Source organism: Rhagoletis pomonella, unplaced genomic scaffold, assembly GCF_013731165.1.
Source record: "Rhagoletis pomonella isolate Grant_MI unplaced genomic scaffold, Rhpom_1.0 Rhpom_scaffold_00002, whole genome shotgun sequence".
NCBI lineage: Eukaryota > Metazoa > Arthropoda > Insecta > Diptera > Tephritidae > Rhagoletis > Rhagoletis pomonella.
Window position 1 is genome coordinate 54,376,757 of NW_023458556.1, and position 22,760 is coordinate 54,399,516.

General features: G+C 36.1%; 4 protein-coding genes across 4 annotated transcripts; 2 read left to right on the plus strand and 2 right to left on the minus strand.

Moving 5' to 3' along the window:
* Nucleotides 1-161: 161 nt before the first annotated feature.
* Nucleotides 162-1,586, plus strand: LOC118733806 (neuferricin homolog). The gene has a single exon (XM_036463380.1). It carries the CDS (start codon nucleotides 215-217, stop codon nucleotides 1,082-1,084), a length of 870 nt encoding a protein of 289 aa, XP_036319273.1. The 5' UTR covers nucleotides 162-214; the 3' UTR covers nucleotides 1,085-1,586.
* LOC118733803 (zinc finger protein 431-like) lies at nucleotides 1,554-8,577 on the minus strand. The gene is made up of 6 exons (XM_036463378.1): nucleotides 8,344-8,577; nucleotides 7,180-8,285; nucleotides 6,707-7,085; nucleotides 6,452-6,642; nucleotides 1,867-2,245; nucleotides 1,554-1,804 (listed from the first exon to the last, which is right to left on the minus strand). The coding sequence occupies exons 1-6, from the start codon at nucleotides 8,458-8,460 to the stop codon at nucleotides 1,616-1,618; spliced, it is 2,361 nt and encodes a 786-aa protein (XP_036319271.1). The 5' UTR covers nucleotides 8,461-8,577; the 3' UTR covers nucleotides 1,554-1,615.
* Nucleotides 8,578-13,065: 4,488 nt separating this feature from the next.
* LOC118733807 lies at nucleotides 13,066-17,176 on the minus strand (the record flags this gene model as incomplete). The annotated part of the gene is given in 4 exon segments (XM_036463381.1): nucleotides 13,066-13,653; nucleotides 13,712-13,878; nucleotides 14,887-16,887; nucleotides 16,948-17,176. Coding segments are annotated over 4 exon segments (2,769 nt in total). The 3' UTR covers nucleotides 13,066-13,194.
* Nucleotides 17,177-18,630: 1,454 nt separating this feature from the next.
* On the plus strand, nucleotides 18,631-22,035 carry LOC118733808 (N-acetylneuraminate 9-O-acetyltransferase). The gene is made up of 4 exons (XM_036463382.1): nucleotides 18,631-18,802; nucleotides 18,875-18,971; nucleotides 19,150-19,908; nucleotides 19,966-22,035. The coding sequence occupies exons 1-4, from the start codon at nucleotides 18,631-18,633 to the stop codon at nucleotides 21,425-21,427; spliced, it is 2,490 nt and encodes an 829-aa protein (XP_036319275.1). The 3' UTR covers nucleotides 21,428-22,035.
* Nucleotides 22,036-22,760: the final 725 nt, after the last annotated feature.

Below are 22,760 nucleotides of genomic sequence, written 5' to 3' on the forward strand. Positions count from 1 at the left end.
AAAGAAAAGAAAAGAAAAGAAAAGAAAAGAAAAGAAAAGAAAAGAAAGGAAAAGAAAAGAAAAGAAAAGAAAAAAGAGAAAACAAAACAAAAGAAAAGAAAAGAAAAGAAAAGGTAAAGACCGGTGATTGCACAATTCTTCAAAATCCCCCATCAAATATTCAAAAGAAAAATTATTACAAAATTACATACGGCAACGCTGCGACTTTATTTACATGCGCGACGTAAACAATCCAGTGTCTATTGCCCAGCTGGAAATGTTGGAGTTTCTGAAACACCTCTTTAGGCTACAATTTTTGCTTATTGTAGCCGCCGTGCTCACTGGTGTTTATTACAATCAACTTATAAACTGGATCACGAATAAAGCTGGAGATCCAGCCAGTGAAAGCTTGGCAGTTTCTTACGAAAATTCTCAAGCACTATCTTCCGGTGAGCAACTCTTCACACGTGATGAATTGGCAAAATTTAATGGCGAAAATGGCACACCTATATACCTGGCCATAATTGGCACTGTTTTCGACGTGTCTAAAGGTATTAAGCATTACGGACCAGGCTGTTCGTATAACTTTTTTGCCGGACGGGACGCTTCGGTGTCATTCATAAATGGCGAATTCGAAAGCTATGACGTGGGGAAAGCCGATGACGTGATCTCATTAAAGTCCAACGATTTACTCAGCTTGGAAAATTGGCAACAATTTTATAGAAAAGAATACAAATACAAAGGTAAACTCATAGGACGATTCTATGATGAAAAAGGCGAACCGACCCATTACCACTGGAAATACTTGGCACTTTTGGAGCAAGCGAAAACAGCCAAAGCACAAGCAGAACAATTACGTGAAGTATATCCAGATTGCAACATTGAATGGTCAGAGGAGCGAGGCACGCGAGTGTGGTGTACAAAGTCGAGTGGCGGTAAGCAACGTGAATGGGTGGGATACCCACGTAAACTTTTTGAAGTCGGTGCTAGCAACTTCCGTTGTGCTTGCATACAAGAAAAGGACTTGGACACAACTGACGTTATGTTAAAGCAGTATGATGATTGTGGACTGCGTGCCTACGAGTGTTACTACAAAGTAGATTAATTAAATAACTGCATTATTTTACATGGCATAGGAACAAAAAGGATTAATGGTAAAAAGTATTTATGCAAATTTTTTAAAAACCAGACTCGTATTATGGAGTGTACTTAAATTAGATTTACACGATTTAAAGTATTTATATTAACATATCCAAGAATATAGAGGCCTTAGTATTCAAGTTTTGTACGAATAAAAATCCTTTATAACAAAAATTTTAACATTTTAGCATAGTAACTAATATTTATAAAAAAATCGACGACCGAATATAGTGTGAACTTTGGTGTACAACTAAGTTTTAGTTGCTTGGTCAAGTTGGTCAGCTAGTCAAGATAAGAAGACAACAACAACAACAGTTTTAATATGTATGGATATTATAAAATTTAACCGCATTCATGATTTGGAATAATTTATTTCAAATGTAATGATATGTTAAGTATTGAGCCTAATTCAATAACAAATACGTAAACTAAAATTGGATTTACAAGTGATTCACTTGGTAAAACTTTTACTGGTTTATTTATTTCGGTCCCTTAATTATTTTATTTCATTCATAGTATTGGGATCAATACGTTTGAAACACATTTTTCGTTGTTTTCGATTTTCTTCCCATTCCTTAGGATGTTTTCGTTTGCGATGATGGTGCAAATTGGAGTTCACTCTAAAAGTACGCGGACAATGTGGACATTGATAAAGATCCTCGCCGGTATGTGTCGTCATATGTTCCTAAATGATCAAAATGAAAATATAAATTGTATACTATTTATGCAGTTACTTTTTTTTAATACCTTCAGCGCGTGAGGTTGCTTGAATGCTTTCTCACAAATTGTACATTTATGTACGCGTTCGCGCAGATGTACGTACTTTTGATGTCTCTTAAGTGCATCCTCAGTGAAGGCGACCTTGCCACAATCGCCGCAAACATATTCTTCAGATCCATCATGATGAGCTGCACGCTTGTGTCGCTTCAAACTGTAATTAGAATATAGTTGAAGATCGCACTGATCACAGGGCCAACGTCGTTTACTTCCGCCCTCATGCTCCAACATGTGAATTTTTATAGCAGAGCGACCACGAAAGGATTTACCACACTGATCACAAACACTTTGATATGATGTGCTGTGGACATTGCGAATATGAATATTAAGACGGGACTCTAACACAAAGCTGTATTTAAGAGAACGGAATAATTAACAATGATTATGAATAACATATAAAAAGTATTCATATATTGAAATCTAACATTACCCCTTCCCACAATCCTTGCAAATATGATCGGGATTGCCCTCTGCATGAGTTTCCATATGTGATTTCAAAATAGCTCGCTTAGCGTATTTTTTATGACAAGTTTCACATTCAAACCGCCGTTCTAATGGCTTTTCTATATGCACTGTTTTCATGTGCTTCACCAAAGTTCTATTGCTAAAGCAAAGTGTATCACATTTAGAACACTGGTACTCCTTTGGATTCAAATGTACTTGCAAATGGTCAACGAAGTGACATCGTTCAGAATACTTACGACCACAACATAAAACATAGCCTTTATCGGTATTGTGAACTTCGCGAAAATGTGCATTCAATGCAGTGAAGTCAGCGGATAAGTTACCGCACAATTCACAAGGCAATTCCTCTTTGTAATGTTTGGCTATAAATGCATCGTTTGCTTTATGTTTACTGGAAGTAACCATTTTATTTATCTTTTTTACCCTCCTTCCCTTCTTCTTGATATCACGTTTCTGTTTCCCCAATTCTTTTCTCTTCGACAATGGCATATCATCATAGGCGCTATCACTATTATATTTTTCATCATCCTGTGTGTTTAATTTCTTTGAATAGTCCTCAGCTTTGGTTTCGCAAATAGCTACAGGGTCTTCTGTAGCATCCTCAATCAAGCTACCGTTGTCATATATATCTTCGGCAAATGAACCAGCGAATGTATATACGTTGTCGACATCCATTTCCACTTCCAACTTCACGCTTTCCACCAAGCCTAATTGGGAAGAGTTTTCGAATTGTTTAAATCCCTCTTTCTGTAGGACCACTAGCTGCTCCCGCCATTTGTGGAAAGCCTCTAAATGGTGCCAACAACTGGCACATATTACGTGCGAGTTAAAATTTGGTATATCTACAAACTTCTGCTTATCACATTCTTCTTTAACTCCTGACAACAACTGAAATGAATTACAGATATGAAATAAAGCTCCATGCCCAAAGAAATTGTTATTTTGAGGTTTACCTCCTTATCCAAATATCTCAGTGCTATATTGTAAACCAGAGTGTGGTGGCCACTGGAATCTAAAAGTTGCTCAGAGAACTGATCACAAACCCCAAAACACAAGCGGCACAACATCCTTTTTTGTGTCGCCTCGTCAATTGTTTACAAAATAGGCATGGACGATGTACATAAACAAATCTGTCGATAAAAGCATTGATGTTCTCCGATATATTTTCAATTCTTTCGATATGTTCAATGAATCGATGGCTTTGTGCACGATGCGTTGGATAAACCATGCGATAAACCCCTTTTTAAAGGTTAGCCGAGTAGAAACTTCTACTTTAGCTTTGTATGTATGTACTTGTATTTATAGAACTTGAATGAACATCATATAAACATTATACGGCTTTCCCACACCACCCCAATTACGTAGTTCGCTCTCATTCGTAATTCGCACTCCAATTACCCTTCGAATTACGTAATTCGGCAGACAAAATTTTAAGAGCGAGTTACCTCATTTGTTGGTAATTCAGATCCAATTACCATGCGAATTCGAACAAATCGGTGCCGTTTCTAATTTTTATTGGAAATTTATCGAAACTAGATCACATATCAAAACTTGCATTTTTCTGAGTAGGAAACGTAAAGTTTATAAATGAAAATATCCCTAATTTAATATGGAAACTTATAAATTTTTAGGAAGAACCCACATTTTACCTCAGGCTGCGTTTCTTTATACATTCCAGATTATCCCATTCCACAGTCAGAATAAACAGAATGCGTTTGAAACATACGTTAACATATCATCAGGAACGTTCTAAAGAATAAGTAAACAAAAAAGTTTATTCCAAACGTTCAGAATGACCAATTTTGCAGCGAAGAAAACAAAAACAAAAAAACGGAGACAGAGAACTGTCAAATCGAAATAAGAGTGTTTCCGTACGAAAAGGTAATTCGCGATCGTACCTAATTGGGAGAGCGAACAAAGTAATTCAGGATTGCGGTGGAAAATGGTATTACGCGGAGATTAAGGGCCGGTTGTTCAATGTCTGGTTATCACTACTTGCCGGTTAAACATCACTATCGACGTTTTCGACATCATGCATATAACATGTGATCGATAAACCAGTCGTTGTATTTAACCGGAGCTTCTACCTCCAATTAGTACTAATCAGACATTGAACAACAGTGACGTGAACATGTCACCAAGCGATGATTTGTTGAATAATTTTTTTGTCCATCCCTACCAAAATTGAATTACATACTTAGCCTAGGTTCACACAGAGAAAATTTTGTTGCCCATTTTCGGCAATTTCTCTTTAAGCCTGATATAAAGTTCAATGCGAGCGTGAGCGTGAGTTTTTTATTTTAACTAATATCTTCGTTATTACTCAACTTTTTGCTATAGTTGTGACATGAAAAGATAGAGAATTAAAATATCTTTCAAAATTATAGAATAAAAACTAATTTAAAATGCATAATATGCCTTTTTTTCGAGCTCACACTTAACTGTGTGTGTACGCAAAGCATTCGCATGTGAACGACAAGTTTTTACAGATGTGTGTGAGCGTCCATAAGAATACAAATGGAATTATTTGCCTTTGCGAACGTTCACGCTCACGCTCGCATTGAACTGTATATCAAGCATTAGGTGTTGCCCTTCGCGTTCACACAGAGCAATTCCTTTGTACACAAATGTTGTTGTCAGCTGTGTACGCCAACTAGAATTACTCAGACGAACAAGATCACAAAGCGTGTTGCCTGAGCACGAGCAACTTGGTGTCCTTCCCCCTTCCTCGTCACTCCCTCTCCCACAAGTAACGAGTTGCCGCGACAAAAGTTTCTCCGTCTGAATCTAGACATACGTGCTTGATGATAAAGGTATTCTTCTTTCTTTTTAACCTACTTCACAAAAAGAAGGTTATCAATTCGTCAGAATATTTTTTTTTTTAATGTATGATACCGCATAACTTTGGCCCACGTTAACTGGTTTCGATAATTATTTTTGCATCGGAAAGGTGGTACCTTAAGGGTGGTCTCATACAAATTTTGTTTAGATCCCATAACAGGATAACTATGATCTTAAACTTTTATATGAGAATTGAAGTCGGTTTAGTTTTTTGTTTAAAAATTTATGGAAATTAAACCAAACTGAAAACAGTCAACCTTGACTTTGCTACATCTATTTGTATGAATTAGGGAGTCCATGTCCATTGAATTAATAAAGATTAGGTATTCCATTATACTGGAATTAATTGGATAGTTTTAGATGACGTAACAGCATAGAAATGCCCCAGAGCTTTTGGGTAGTCAAGCTGGAGTGAGTCCTTGGTCATATATAAATCTGGGTCGTTCCGGTTACGTTTAGACCCGACTGTCGTGGTAACGGGTTTTTTTAGTAAGTTTTAGTGCTTTCTGAATGCATGAGTCAAAAAGCGCTTGGTTATTGTTGTAAAAATTCGCCCAAGAGTCGTAGGACCATTTTGTTCGTTTTCTCGTGGAGCGTGGCGTGGGCTAGTTTTAAATATTTCCATCGTCAATGCAGTTTGGTCGGCGTATTTTCTGTTTACCCGCTTTTGTGTGTAGGGGCAAAGCCTCGTCTCTAAGCATTAAAGTGTATGCTTTCCTGGACAGTTGAATTTAAAAGGATTTTGATTTCCCAAAAAGAAGACATGGTTCGTTCAAATGATGGTTATCAGGTCGCCGCAAGCATATATCTGTGGTCAAAGCAATAACCGCCTAAGTCGACTTAAGAAAGAATGGAGTTATATATGCTATCGTATTCTTCAACTCCTATTCCATGCGTACGGGAAATCCCCATCTCGCCAGCTAGGCTATTTAAAAAGTTATAGGCGAAAATATTTTGGTTTCCCCATATGGTTAACATTACAATCCAAATCTTTAAAACGTTTTTTCTCGAATTAAGGTTTTTCGACTTAGGCGATTATTGCTTATGACCCCAGATACATAAGTATTCATACTTGAAAATTAAAATCAAACTCTTTTTTCGGCTTTCTTTTTTTTAATTTTCTATTCTCAAAAATATGTATTTAGCAAATCCAGCAGATACGGGTAATGTTAACTTATATATGATTTATGGGTACCTCTCATCACGAGCAATATGAAACATTATATACATTTATTTGCCTTTTACTTACAACACCACTTCATTCGATATGTTGTTAAGGTCAACACGTTTGAAAGACATTTGTCTCTGTCTTCGATTTTCCTCCCATTCCTTGGGGTGTTTTCGTTTGCGATGATGGTGCATATTTGCATTCACTTTGAATGTTCGCGGGCAATGTGGACACTGATACAGATCCTCGCCGGTATGTGTTGTCATATGCTCCTAAATAAACAAAAAATTATATAAGAAAATTGTTGCAATTTCTTCTCGTTAAAACTTTACTTACCCTTAAAACTTTCGAAGCCTTGAACGCTTTGTCACATAGCGTGCATTTGTGAATACGCTGCCTCTGGTGCACATATCGCTTATGTGACTTTAGCGCTTCTTCAGTCAGTGCTACCTTACCACATTCGCCACAAACATATACTGTAGATCCGTCATGATGAGCTATTCGCTTATGTCGCTTTAAACTGAATTTGGAATGTAATTGGGTATCGCATTGGTCACAGGGCCACAGTTTTTTTCCACCGCCATCATGTTCCAACATATGATATTTTAACGCATAACGCCCACGGAAGGATTTGCCACACTGATCACACACACTTTGATATGCTAGGCTGTGGACATTGCGAATGTGAATATTGAGGCGGCTCTCCAAGACAAAGCTATATTACAATTAATGGAAAGTTTAAGCAAAGCAAAAAAAAAATATAAATATTAATATGGTAATATTAATAACTATCTAAGTAATTGGATTACCCCTTCCCGCATTCCTTGCAGACATGATCTGGATTGCCCTCCACATGCGTTTCCATATGAGTTTTTAAAATGGGAAGCTTGGTGAATTTTTTATGACAAATTTCACACTCAAAACGACGTTCAGATGCCTCAGGATCATGCATAGATTTCATATGCGCTACTAAGCTCCTAGCATTGGCACTACATTTGCCGCATTCAGTACACTGAAACTTTTGTGGATTCAAATGTACTTGCAAGTGTTCAACAAAGTGAAATCTTTGACTATACTTGTGCCTGCAACAGACTACATAACCCTTATTATTTTGGTGTACATCGCGGAAGTGTATATGCAGTTCAGTGAAGTCTGCGGATAAATGCCCACAGAGTTCACAAGGCAGTTGCTCTTTAAAATGTTGGGCTATAAAGGCATCAAATTCTTTTGTTTTTATACTTTTTTCCCTAGCTCTATCAGAAGTGTTCAAATCATCTTTGTCTTCATCAATATAAGAATCCAGATTAAATTCAGCATCCGAAGAATTCTTGCCCACTTGTTTTGCCTTTTTACTCTTCCTTGTATTTTTAAAGGCATCAGAGCCTTTGCTTTTTCTCATTTTTTTACCTGTCACTAACGGCTTATCTTCGTCAATAAGATCATCGTTTGCTTTCTCTTTCCTGGCAACGGCTTTTTTGCTTTTTGCAAGCTTTTTTCTACTCAACAATGGCATATCATCATAGATGCTATCGTTATCACATTTTTCATCATTTATTTGATCTACTGAGTTTAATTTCTTTGGCGAGTCTGAAAGTTTGGTTTCGCATATTGCAACAGGATCTTCAGTAAACTCTTGTAGACTGTCGTCGTTATCACATACGTGGTCGGCAAATGAATCTGCAAATATATCTACGTTGGGGACATCCATTTCCATTTCCAACTTCACACTTTCCACCAAATCCCTTTGGTAAGGTTGCTTAAGCTGCTTTAGGCGCTCTTCGTGCAGGACCACCATCTCTTCATGCCATTTGTGGAAATCATCTATATGACCCCAGCAACTGGTGCACATTACGTGCGACTCTTTCGTATCTGCATGGTGTTCCGCAATAAATTCTTCTTTAATTTCTAGCATTATCTAGAATTAAAGCATATAATAAGTGATATTCCGAGGGGAAGTCGAGCATATAACTTACCTCCTTTTCGAAATACCTCGCTACAACATTATAAATTGGAGTGCTTTGACCTCCGGAGTCCAAAAGTTCTACAGGAGATTGGTCGCATTCACTAACGCACAAGCGACATAACATCATGCTATTAAAAAACAAACTTCTAACAAATTTTCTTAAAATTTAGTTGTTTATAGAAGTTTTAGAGATGCGTGATGTTAACCGATGCATCGGAAACGTCGATGTTTTCAATTCGATGCACTGACTAAATTCCGATGTATCGATATTATTCCATTTATCGAAATCGAGAACTTGCAAGCAGGGCTGCCAGTGCCAAAAAAATACTTACCATCCACTTGCAGAAAATCTACCAAATTTAGAAAATATCTACCAATTGTTTTAGTTATTTTAATAAAAACTGTAGTTTTATTCTAGTTTTTTAGTTATTTCAATATAAATAAAAATAGGTTTTAAAGAAATTTTTATTTAAATAATAATATGGTGTTTGAGATTATATTAATGGCTTCTTCTCGGCTTTCCTCAACCAAAAGCGAAAGTGATGAAACTAAAGGAAACAACGAAAAGCTTCAAATGGAGTTATTATGGACAAATACAGTACTCAAAAATCGCTTGGTGATTTTGTAATATTAACATGTTTTTTAAGAAAAAATTTGTTGGTATTTTTATTTTTTTTTGTATAAGAATATTGTTTGCACTTTAACTAAATCCATTCAGAATCAAGGATTCAAGCGATAACCAACAATAAGAAAAATTAAAAAAAAATTCGTCTAAATTTCGAACTTCTTACTCTGAATTTTTAGATAAATTTAAGGTATGGAGTTTTATACCCCTTGCAATTCTAGTATAATCAACAATGTATAGCAAAAAATTCCATTGCCGTTTTGCCGTTTTATTTACATTTAACAATTTCCATTGTTAAAAAATGGGGCTGACTTTTAAATTATTTTTGTTAACAATCGTAGTGTGTAATTACATACCAGTTCATTTTTTTTATTTAAAGAATCATTAAAACAATATTTAGGCTATTAAAAGCACCTCAGCATTCAAGTAAAATGAGCTTTAAGTGGAGCACGATACGTTCGCTTTTTATCGATGTACATTTCTATGTGCATTTGTATATAAAAAGTGTACATTAAAGCGTTCGAAAATTAACTCAATAAATATACTTATTTTCTGGAAAGAAATTTATAATATAAAGATAACTAGAAAAATAAAGCGGGCTCTAACAGTTTTAATTGTTTCTCAAAAAAAATACTTCAACAAAAATCTACCAATATGAGAAAAAAATTTACCTTTTTACCACTCCAAATTTTTTCTAACAATTTTGGTAACAATTTACCGAAGTGGCAACCCTCCTTACAAGAGATACACACGGTGCAGCGACGCAACGTGGGATCCCTCGGTTGCCCAAAATAGCCCAGAAATCATTCCCGTACTCAACAAAATGGGTAACAGAGAGCCATGATTCAATAATACAAGGTTCGATAAACTGACAGTTGTCTCTCTCGCACCGCTCCCTTAGCAGTGGCACCGTGTTGCTTCTTTGCAAATTTACATGGAAACAGTGTAGCTTTGGTGTGAAATAAAAGTATAAGCTTTTATGCAATGGCTGCGTTTCTTTATACATTCCGGATAATCCCATTTCACAGCCGGAATAAACAGAATGCGTTTGAAATATACGTCACCATATCAACAGGAACGTTCTAAAGAATAAATAAACAAAAAAGCTTATTCCAAACGTTCAGAATGAATAAAGAAATGCAGCCAATATGTTTATTTGTAACTATATGCATATGAAGCATATTTAACTGATGAAAACCTAAGCATTGGATGTTTACATCAATCTCATAGTAGTCTTATTTTAATTTTGAGTCATTTTGCAGTTTTTATACGTCTAAATAGCATATAAATTACGTAATTCACGTAGATATATCAATATTACGTTCAACATTTCGTTTAAAATGCCAGATTTCCTGCAAATACATTAGAATTTACGAAAGGAATTTCAGTACTAATTGCCTACTTTGCGTACTTTTCTACTACCATTTTCGAAACAAGGGATTGCATTCTTGCCCTTTCTCTGTCCTTCGTAAATGCAACCTTTTGTAAGGGAGTGTCAAACCGCAGCTGTCAATAATTATCTAACCTTGTATTATTGAATCATGATAGAGAGCGTAAATTGGATCGTGTCTTCTTCTTCCTGCCCGAAACAGCCGGACTTTTTCTCCGGGTAAAAATGGATAAAGTGTCAAAGTGCATATCAGGTGTTTTGTGTTTACATGTTGCCTGCATATACTTGGTGCTTTTGAGGAACAGTGAATGTATTTTCGATCTGTATATGCTTAAAATCAAATTTGTGAAACAAAAATTCAAACTCCAAGAGTTTGCATTTAAGTGACATAAAATAAACGCGAATCAGCTGTTTCTCAAATTCTGGGCACAAAATGTGGATTTTACGTTCCCGTACTTCTGGATTATGTTCCATTTTTGAGAACAAACTTTACCTTTACCAATTACCGGATCCGGTCCGGATTATTAGAGAAAGAACCTAACAATACCAATGAACGTAGATAACAAGAAGGGATAACTCGTTATAATTGTGGCGAAAGTGCGCAACAAGGGCGTGCCTTCTCTTTTCATCCAATCAAAAAACGCACTAGGGCCAAAGAACGTAGATAACGTAGATTACACAGGTCAACAACGTTTTGTTCTAGGAAAGTGTAGAATCCGAATCCGGGGTTTAAATTGCTCTATCACGTCAGGATTTTGAGATATCCTAACCTAAAAGTGCAAAAACGCTGTTTTTGCCCATTTTTGAGGTTATATAGCTACGCAGATTTTGCTCTTCATAAAAAAGTAAACGTGGTATTTTAAAGTATAAGTCTTCCTCTTTTAAATGCCGTTGAGTTTGCTTAAATATCTTTTTTTTTCACTGAGATATCGCATTTTGAAGTTTCCATGTTTGTGAATTTTTCGATATTCGAAAATCCATTGAGATAACATGAGACGTGATACGGTCGATTACATTCACAAACATGGAGACTTCAAAATGCGATATCTCAGTGAAAAATTAGGATATTTGAGCAAACTCAACGGCATTTAAAAGAGAAAGACTTATACTTTAAAATACCACGTTTACTTTTTTATGAAGAGCAAAATCTTCGTAGCTACATAACCTCAAAAATGGGCAAAAACAGCGTTTTTTGCACTTTTAGGTTAGGATATCTCAAAGTCCTGACGTGATAGAGCAATTTAAACCCCGGATTCGGATTCTACGCAAAAAATTACTTCGGAAATGACACTACACTTTTATAGAACATTCCGAACCCATTTTTTTGCAGGCCTGTGTTATTTACGTTCTTTGATTTCAATGCGTTGCCCTTCGGCAATTTAAATGAGGTTGCGTTGCTATTCATAATCGGTCCATAATTTTTTTCAGCATATTTTTAGGCGTAGTTCTTTTGACACATAATTCGGGGGTAAGTCTAATGACGACAGGTGTTTAGTTGCTGGTCTAGTAACCAGGCTACAAGAATCCTACTTTGTATTATGTATAGCAATTAATCTCAGACAGAAAAGCGCAAACATTCGAATTAACATTTTTGACGAGCACATTTCGAAGTAGTTGGCAACTTTGCTCTAATCAGTGTTGCCAAGTTTAAATTTGAAAAAGCACTAAAACCCAAGAAAAATCGCGTTTTTTTTCTCGAAAAAAGCACCAAGTTTTTATCGGAGTATTTAACGGACTTTATATGCATAAAAATTTGTTTGTAGGAATGCTGATTTAAATTAATAAAAATCAATCAAAGTTTCTTGCTTGACGGTCGAAGTTTTTCTGTTTTCTATAAATTCAAATATTTTCGTCCAAGCGACGATAACATTCTTGTTCTTATTTTCTAATATGCAGCTGTGTCCAGCGTTGCCGCTTTTATTTATAATTTTTTCCTGACTGTTTATATGTATGTACATTTTTTTCTTCATATAATAATTTTTTCTAAAATTCCTGTCAAACGAAAGCAAAAAATGGAAGTTTTATGAAGTATGTGGTAGTTTAAATTTACACTACAGTCTTTTATTATCGTAAACTAAAGGAATATAAAGAACTTTTCTTTCCGACTGCTTTACATCAGGCAGCCTGAAAAATCGCCTCATGTAAATTCCCTATTACCAAGCAATATAGTTCATTTCGAATCATGTTCACACTATCGTATAACGTATTCACCTGTGAAATAATTTTCACTCGAACATATAAAATCGCAAAACAATTGCTAAAATTTCTGGTGAAATTTTTCACCAAATATTCATGATAAGGCAGTATAGATCCCTTTCCCCTAAGGAACTATAAGAAACCTATTTTCATATTGCACACGACCCTAGCTACAACCTACATTAAGTTTTGTTTCGGGTGTATTTCGTGATTTTTTTTTTTTTTTTTTTTGATGCATCGAGTAATAGGTAAGGGCGCGTTCAGAAATGCATCAAGCCAAAGCATCAGTCTCTTTTATTTCTAAACTATAATTGATGGAAATGTCAAATATGCGCAACCACGGTTAAAAGTCGAACTGGAACTTAGTTGCTCAAATAAAACATTTCCATCAATTATAGTTTAGAAATAAAAGACTCTGATGCTTTGGCTTGATGCATTTCTGAACGCACCATAACTGATGCTAATGGCAGTGAAACCAAAGCACAGTCAATAATAAATAATAATAAGTTTACAAAAGTACAGAAATTTTATTAATTCAATTTTTATTACGTTTCTAGGTCAGAATCAAATTCAGGTAAAAAAGGAAAAAAGGATCGTATAACGAGAACCAAAAGTGTTTGCTTTAGTAAATAATAATTTACCTCTTTAAATTAACTCAGGAATTCAGTTACCAGTGCTTGAAATTTTTCCAAGAAAATATCTTTTCCTTGGCAGTCCTTCATATTTCCAACGAATTTTCGAACTGATTTTACAATCGAATCATCATCATTTAAGGGACGCGCAGAACAACGCATGATATCAAGTAGTAATGAGCTAAAGCTTATAAAAATCTCTTCATAGAGTTGCGGTGGAGCAGATTCAATTATCTTTAGCACTTTAAGCATCAGTTTCTCAATTTTTTTTGTATCATCTTTCAACGGTGGTAGCACAAATTTCAAAACAATATTAGCATAATTTGATAAGCAGTGACGATAGTTATTAACTGCATTGGGATTATCTGTTTCCACAACCACTCCACTTAAAATTATCATTACATCTGAAATATGGGGCATAAGACGTTCACTACGGGCCAGCCATTCAGTCTCTTTCATTGTACAACGCACATAATTCTGTCACAGAAAGATGGTAATTAAAATGGTACATCTGATAAAGCAAATTTAGACTCACAATAATAAGAAACATTTCAGCTTCAGACTTGTCTTCAATTTCCAAGCGTATGAGAAATCGATCAAAATCTACGGGTAGTTGGTCTGGGGTTTGTGAAAATTTTTGGAAATAATACTGCGTAATTGGGCGATATGAATCTTTGATGACTTTGGTTATCCACTTCCGATCTACAAAATAAATTGAAATGAAGCATGATACAAGTGCAGTAAGGCGAAACTATACATAGATCTATCTATACAGGATGTCCTAGACCACCCGTTCACTCCCTCTAATATGGAGGCAATGTTTTTTATTGGCACTTCCGTGGGAGAAAATACATGTGTAATTTAAAAAAATCCGGTCAGTTTAATCCACTTCCGTTCGAAACCGGAAAGAGCTTCCTCGATTTAGTAGGTAGAATTTTTGCGGTTATCAATAAAAACCATTCGAGTCCATTTTAGTAGAGGGGGTGGACGGGAGGTCTAGGACACCCTGTATATAGATTCGCCTTGAAGTGAGGTTTATTAAAATATGTAATTTGGAGCCTTAGAAATACATACAATGGTCGAAAAAAATTATAGCCACACCACATTTTGACAAGTTTGAACATATTTTTGTCTTTTTGTTAATTTTGGTTATTTGTTTATAAAAATATATTCATTCTTCAACAAAACCCATGTAAATCCCAGCTTCAAACTTGGTACTATATAACAAATTAATTAATTAGACATTTTTTAATTGGATTTCTCTTAACGATTCTGAGAATGCAGTTTCGTAGCCCATTGAATTCTTGTAGAATGAAGCACAAGTTTCAAATGGCTCAAAATTACCGTTGATTTTTTAGATTTTTTTTTGTCGAAGATGTTCAGGTTTTCTTCCATATAAAAATAAATTGTGTGTATTCGTTATATGGAAGCAATTGCGACAAAGAAAAATCTAAAAAGTCAACCGCTATTTTTTCCATTTGAAACTTGAACTTTATTTTACTAGAACTCAATGAGCTACGAAACTGCATACTCATAATCATTCTAGGATATCACATTAAAAAAGCTCGAAATTTTTACGAAAGTATGTTAAATTTTTTTATAAAAAAATAACCAAAATTAAATAACAAAAAAATATTGTGTTCAAACTTGTCGAAATGTGGTGTGGCACAAATTTTTCCAATATGTATGTATGTACGTGTAATAATATACCTTTTTCTGTTGCGACCGGCAGAAATCGTTTGGAAGTATATTGTATAAATTGTATGCACTCTCGTACCACCTCGTCTCTTGCATCTGTATATGTGATAAGATCCCAGCGTGTCTTGTCCATAATTTGTGCCGCCATTAAAAGAACTGGCGCCGTCACTTCACCAAATGCTAACTGCTTATTCGGTTGAGTCTCATCGTGCATCGCTATGAGATTCAAAGCCTTGACAATGGGTAACAAATGCCCAAAGCGTTGTGTATCTAACAAATCATTCACATTTTTGTTCATGAATTGCTTCAAGAATTCAGTCTTGCGAGAAGGATGATACAATGTATAATATATTTCGCACAGCAACTCAGGAAAATTTTTCTGTGTTAGTTTTTCGTGATCATGCATGGCACTTTCCAGCAATTCATCAAAGTAAATATTCGAAAAGGGTCGCGATTGCTTTATGGTCGTACAGAAGTTTCGTACATGCTCAGAGTTATGGCAGGCAGAATCAAAGAATTTCGCCCACATTTGTGCAGGGTTCTCAAAGCAGAGGACAAGGAACTGCTGTAAATCGAAAGATGCCGCATATTTGTTGAGAAATTCAGTAGCACGCCGTTGGTAGTCATCTTGACAACAAACACTTGTTGATTTGCCGAATGCTTTCGTTTGGTATGCCAACAATTGCAGTATATCCTCAGATTTGAAGTTTTGTAAGCCCAGAAGCATCAATGAGGTTAATGCTTCGAATTCAGAAGTATCAACCTGCATATTTTCGGAATTCTCGCCCTCACCATCGCCATCATTATCAGCTATGTCCGCTTGCGACAACTGTGATAGCTTGATAAAATCGATGGCTTGTTGGCAATTATTTGGGGAGATTAGCTTTATATTTTCTTTGATGGCATCCAGACATTCGTCATTGCCCAGAGCCATAGAACGGTTAAAGAGCTCATCAAACCAAGCCTTCTTAATATGTTGTGGCATAATTTGGTCTAAGTTTCGTAAGATTTCCCCTAATGTTGCACTTTCGATGGTCTCTTCAAGGGTCTTCGGCTTGATAGCGAGAAACTTTAACTGCGCTTCTACATCATGTCCAAGTTCTGGATTGCAACGCATTCGCTCACCAACTTTATATATCATTTCACCAATTGCCAACTGTAATGTCAAGGTAGGCGTGACGTCTACTTCTACCCAATACATGAAAACATCAATTTTGACCAACATAACATTATATTGTACCGAATTAAGTAGCGCTTTTATGATCTTCAATTGTTGTTCCTTAAGTACAGTTGATGGCTTTGTTATTTCTGAATCAGGCGCACGTGGGCATATTTCCTGGCAAATTTGATAAATTTCTATATCAATTTTCGGGTTTGCCGTTTCCGGCAACTCAAGCAAATCAAAGGCAAATAATGTCATTTGAAGTAAATGCTTCAAAGCGAAACCCGAGTAACGAAAGAATTGCAACTTGGTGAACTGTTTAAATTTTTCACAATCAGGCGTGTAGAATTGACGCAGCAAATTCATGCTATAGTCGTATAATTTGCCATAGATAATTTTTTTGTCCACCATATCAATCTTGCGAGATTCTGATAGCGCTATGCTTAGAAACAGCGCACGCATAAGTTGCTCTACTTTTTCCAATACTTCATAAGGATCTCCGATGTATTTCATTGTATCGGCTGCAGTTTCGAAATACTGGAAAGCAAACCAGCAAGGGGTATACGACAGTGCTTCATAGAAAAATTGGTCTAACTGCAACTCCCAAATAAGTGTTACTAATAAGAATTTAGGTAACAGAGGACATTGTTCTAATACGTGTGCAAAAGTTGGATCCTCGCGCAAATTGTATTTGTAAGTAGCATCAGTGTTAGCAAATAAGAACATAACTACTTTACGCAATTTTTGATGGGCTTTAGGTAAAGGTTTTTTAACCTCGGGATCAATTAAATCGCGATCGACCAATACTTGCTGCAGCCGTCGCACAAGCTCATTGATAAAAATGTCATTACCTGAGAAATGTTAAGAAAATTTACGTTAAATGATTGATGAACCAATGCTATTAATCTTACCGCCACGAAACTGCACTTTACTGAACGGCTTCACATGTTTATTGCAATACAACAACACCGACTTGATTTCGTCAAATTCCTCGCAATAGTCCATCGCGAATTCTTCCTCAAACAATTTTAGGGTTTTATGCAAGTCACGCATTTGTACTAAAATTAGTTTTTCATAGAAGATTTTTTATCAATTTTGGGTGAGATTGTTTACTTGTTTTATAAAACACGCCGACAAAGTTGGGATTTCGAAAAAACATCAGTGCATCAAAAATATCGATGTTGTGCTTCCATGCATCGAACAATTTACACTCGAGACATGCAACGATGTTTTCTGTAAACTGACATCTCTAGTTAATCGAAACGCCAATCCAAAGATCGTAAATCTATTTACCATCTTTGGTACTATTTGCTTGCGTCTGATACGTTCTTTGCTTGAACTGACAATCAGTGTTGCCAGAACTTTTTGGGCCAACCGGCTAAATTGGCAAAAAAAACCGGCTAAACTGTTTCACCTAAATTTCACATGATTTATTTTTAATAAATCATAAGTAGAAATACTAGTTCTTGGAGATAAGTGGCAAATTCAAGCTGGAAATGATTTTACCAGCAAGTATTTGTAATTAGAAAAAACATATGATTGTGGCACATGGTTGAATTTTTTGTCGACGATTATTTGAATAAACAGGTTCATCAAATATAATAATTTAAAAACTTGAGCGATTTTAAAATGAAAAATTTAAGTAAATACTTGCAATGATTTGAAACGTACTCCGAATGCAATCTCAACCGGAGTCGATATAGGAAACCCGACAGTTACTACGACAAACAAATTGGAACGTATGTTGAAGAACTTAGAGGATTTTTTTTTTGCCCTTCTGAAAGAATTTTAAAAATTCTATACAAATTTCTTATGTTTGAAATGCAACCGTGGACACTAGCGTTCGTGCAGAAATTTGCAAGTTTCTCTACTTGAGTGTAAATTTGGGAGCATGTTAACGCGTGTTAAGCAAACAGTGAAACAATTTGTTATTTTCTAAGTTTGCGAATAAAACTTCACACTTAAATTTAAGTCATTCATAATAAACATTTATTGAAAAAATCCCCGCTAAAAAATAAGCGAAATCGGCCCAATTTTTTATAACCATGCCTGTCATGAAAATTTTATTCCCGATAAGGCTAGTAGCCATTTCCAACAGATTTTGGATCGCTTATTCAAAAATGAAAACATATATATTTGAATTTTAAGAAAGCAAGGTAAATAGAAAAAATCGGCTAGAAACGGCTAATGTTTTTTACAAAACGGCTAACAAATCGGCTTCCGGCTAAATTGAAATTTCTCCGGCTGTTTTCTATCGCAACCGGCTAAATCTAGCCGGAAAATAAAATGGCAACACTGCTGACAATATCGATTATCTACTTGCTCTTGTAATAATTTTTGATCACCCCTAATTGCTAAAGTTTGTCAGCACTGGAAATCAGCTGTTAACACCCCAAAAGGTGTGTAAACAAATAATACAAAAAACTCTATCCCCGTATTCATTTATTTTTCATTACGCTGTGCTGTCAGGATAGGAACTTTACTTGTGCAAAAGTGAAAAAATTTTAGTTCAAGGAGGAGCGAAAATGCCACAAATTCTTACTTTATATTAAATTTAAGTAAAGGCGAAATACACAATTGAAATTTTTTAAGAGATGACCGAAGTTTTGGATTTGAATCCTTTAAACTGTGAAGCTCTAGCAACGCCGCGGCTATCCAAAGCGGAGCACCTCATTCAGCAACTAAATGCGGCGAATGCCAAAAAAGTGGCACTTCTTATGGTCCTTGGGTTTGTGGCATACCATGGTATATTGCATTGGCAATATGGTAAGAAATATATGTTTCCCATCGAATTTAATAAAAGCTTCAGTAAAATGCATGGTTTATGACATTCCTCAGGCAGTGATTCCTGTAAATGGCTGCTATCAAAGGGTCGTTTCAAAGGTGATAACGAATGGCAACCGTACGGATGTATGATGCATAAATATACTGAAACGTAAGTACGCATCATATACGCTGTAAGGCGTAGTTATACACGCATACACAATCAAATTTATACATACATATGTATGTATGCTCAAAAATACATGTACATATATAGAGATATATGGGAGATCTTCATCCGATCTTATCATATTAATCGTTTGTTATTATTACATATGTTGCTCATTTAGAGATACACGACGTTGCCTGCGCTATTTGGCTTTTTGGGGAAATCGCAACTATTTCGTATTTATTGGCGATGAAAGTGTGCGCGCGCTTTACCAAAGTTTCATAAACCATTTACGACCCAGTAGCGATGATAATATTTCTTCTCCCTTCTTGGCGGTGTCACAAGCTGGCGAATTCGAAGAAGGCCAGCTGAATATGCATGCCCGTTATATCTACGCTAATGAAGCGGACGAAGCTCTGTTGAATGTCATAAGCAAATTTGAAGAAGCAAAAGAACTACCGGTGCTGTTTATTTTTGGGTTCACTTATCGTAATTTTCTCGATGGCAATGTAACAGATGAGATTGTAAAACAATACACAAGAAATCTTATGCGACTGGTAGTACCCTTTGATCAGTTAGTCGCCCACAAAGCAAAAGTATTGTGGAAATTGCAGGATCGTATAAATGAAGACATAGTGACGCAAACTCCCTGGAAAGAGGTACTAAATGATGATATTGATCTTTTAAATCAAGCTGCAAAGACCGTGTTCCGCTACTCAGAGGCCACGGTATGGAATGCAGCATGGCAAATAGCAAATGGTCTGGTTGATAGTGCTGTTGACGGTTACAAATTGAGTGAGTTAGGACTACGACACGAGGTGCAGATTTTAATCAATATGTACTGTAACGACTATATGAATTACAATGATGGCACTTGTTGTGCTAGCGCGGAACCTTATACAAATTTGCAGATTGTTTCTTACTCGGTATTAGGCGTCTGGTAAGAGTAATTGAAAAAAAAAATGTGTTTCATTATTGTATTGATTTAATTTTATAGCGTTATCTTAGTCATCGCAATGTTGCTTCGCCGTTGGCTGATGCATCTGCGCGGTCATACTTTTTATACGCCGCTGTCCCAACCAACAACCTATCAGGATATACATACTGCCAATGCCGCTGTTGCTGGTGGCTTGTCGAGTGGTAAATCGTCACTCGCATTGCCCATAATGGATTTCTTTACACCACTCGCCATGCTTGCCGTTATTATGGGGTACTTCTATCTATGCGATCGTACCAATTTCTTCATGAAGGAAAACAAATATTACTCTGAATTCAGTTTTTGGATACCAGTGGGCTATGTTTTCGCGCTGGGCATATTTTTTACCGAAGAATCACGATTTACGAAAGTACTGAATCGCGATCAAACGGATGAACTGAAAGGTTGGATTATGCTTGTTGTGCTTATTTATTACATGACGGGTGCACATCGTGTGCTTCCCATACATATGCACATTAAGCTGCTGATTAGCAGCTATCTATTCATCAATGGATATTCCCAATTTACGTACATGTGGCAGACAGGTGGTAATTCTGCTTTTGTGCGCTTCTTTCAAGTAATGTTCCGCCTGAATTTCATCACAGTAATTTTGTGTTTTTGTATGAATCGCCCCTATCAGTTCTATTATTTCGTGCCGTTGCTGTCCTTCTGGATGTGCGTCATATATTTCGTCCTATCACTGCCGCCGCGTATCAGTGCACAATCAGTGGAATCAAATCCATTACATTATTTATATTTGGTTGCCAAATTTGTGGGCTGTTTCAGCGTCATAACCATACTCTTCATGTCGGAAGTGTTTTTCGAGCGCATTTTCTTGACTCGCCCGTGGAAGGCGCTATTCGTAAGCACCGACGATGACATACACGAATGGTGGTACCAATGGAAATTGGATCGTTACACAGTTACTTTTGGCATGATTTTCGCCGCTTGCTTTCACATCGCACAAAAACATAGCATATTTGATGACAACAATCATGGCAATCTCTTTGCTCGACGAACTTCCATTACTGTTACATTGCTTGCATTGCTTAGTGTTTGTTTATACACGACATTTTCCTTTCTCTGCCGCAACGAACAGGAATGCGAGGAGATACACTCTTATATCGTTTTCATACCGATTGTGGGCTACATTGTGTTACGCAACATATCCGGCATACTACGTACGCGTTACTCTACTTTTTTCGCATGGTTTGGCCGCATATCATTGGAATTGTTTATTTGTCAGTATCATATTTGGCTAGCGGCTGATCGTCATGGAGTGCTGGTGCTTTTACCCGGCTTTCCAACGCTCAATATGATTATCACTTCGTTCATATTCGTATGTGCATCACACGAAGTGCATCGTATAACGCAAACACTGCTGCCATATGCAGTGCCCAGTGACTGGAAGCTGGTCATGCGCAACTTCGTGATATTTTTGATTATATTGATACCGGTGGGACACGCCGATGGCATGTTTTAAACATTATCGACAAAAGTGTACCAAAGCATATTTAAATTATAAAAACAACAACATAAAGGATATAAAGATGAACAATTGAAAATTGGAAATTAGTACATATGCTTATGTATTCTCTAAATTATCAAGCAACGTGTGAAGCATTGACCCCACGGGTCGTTAAGTCAAGCATAAACTTAGTATTGGTTTATTAGTTAGTTAAGCACAAAAGACGTACAACTGTTAATATTTAAAGGGAGTAAATATGTGTAAAATTCACATACATGTACACACACTTATGAATACGCACGCGTCAAGCTTAATGCTATGTAAGAAGAACATATATTTTATATGCTAGTTTATTTTTGTAAGCTAAGTTTAAGTGAAACTTAATTTTTCGGCTATATAGATTATTGAATTTTTATTACTGAGTTAAGGTATATAGCTGCTTTTCCGAGTAAGTTAAATATATATGAAACATTCATCCGTACCCAAACAAAAAAGAAAACACAATTGAAACTGTTCATTATGTAAAGCAGTACTTATGCACATGAAAAAGCAATCGAACAGCTAACATGAATTATTGATTATAAATAATAAATAAATAGAAACAAATTTTTGTTTACTTGATACTTTTGGTATATTTATTTAAAAAACCCGTAATTGAAAGATGGTGTTTTGTAAAAGTTCAAATATAAAATCCCAGGTAAATCAGATATTTAAGTTGCAAAAACAAATTTACCTATTACGTTTTCTAGACATCAGAAAATACTCTTAATAATACATATCGTCGTTTAAAGTACACAACCGCGTATCAAGATAATGCAAAACCGCGTATGGGAGGTTGCATAAATTATTTTCTAGAGAGTAAAAACTTTCATATTTCAAAATGGTTCCCTGCTTTATAAAGCAATCGCATTTCTGGCTAGTATATTTTAGGACGGCCGCTGTGGTGTAGTGGTAAGCAGTGCGCGCTTCCACTCCGCAGCACCTGGGTTCAAACCCTGGTCAAAGCAACATCGCAAAAAATATAGAAAAAAGGTTTTTTCTTAACAGCGATCGTCCCTCGGCAGGCAATGGCAAATCTCCGAGTGTATTTCTGCCATGAAAAACAGCTTCTCATAAAAATACAATCGCCGTTCGGAGTCGGCGTAAAACTGTAGGTCCCTCCGCTTTGTGTGACAACATCAAGGCGCACGCCACAAATCGGAGGAGAAGCTCGGCCAAACACTAACATATGTGTAAGCGCCAATCTATTATTATTATTATCATATTTTAGGACGAATGGATAAGGATTAGGCCAGATGTGTGAGCAAATCCAATTTTTGGCAGCCAATGTCAGTTATGCCGTTTTGCA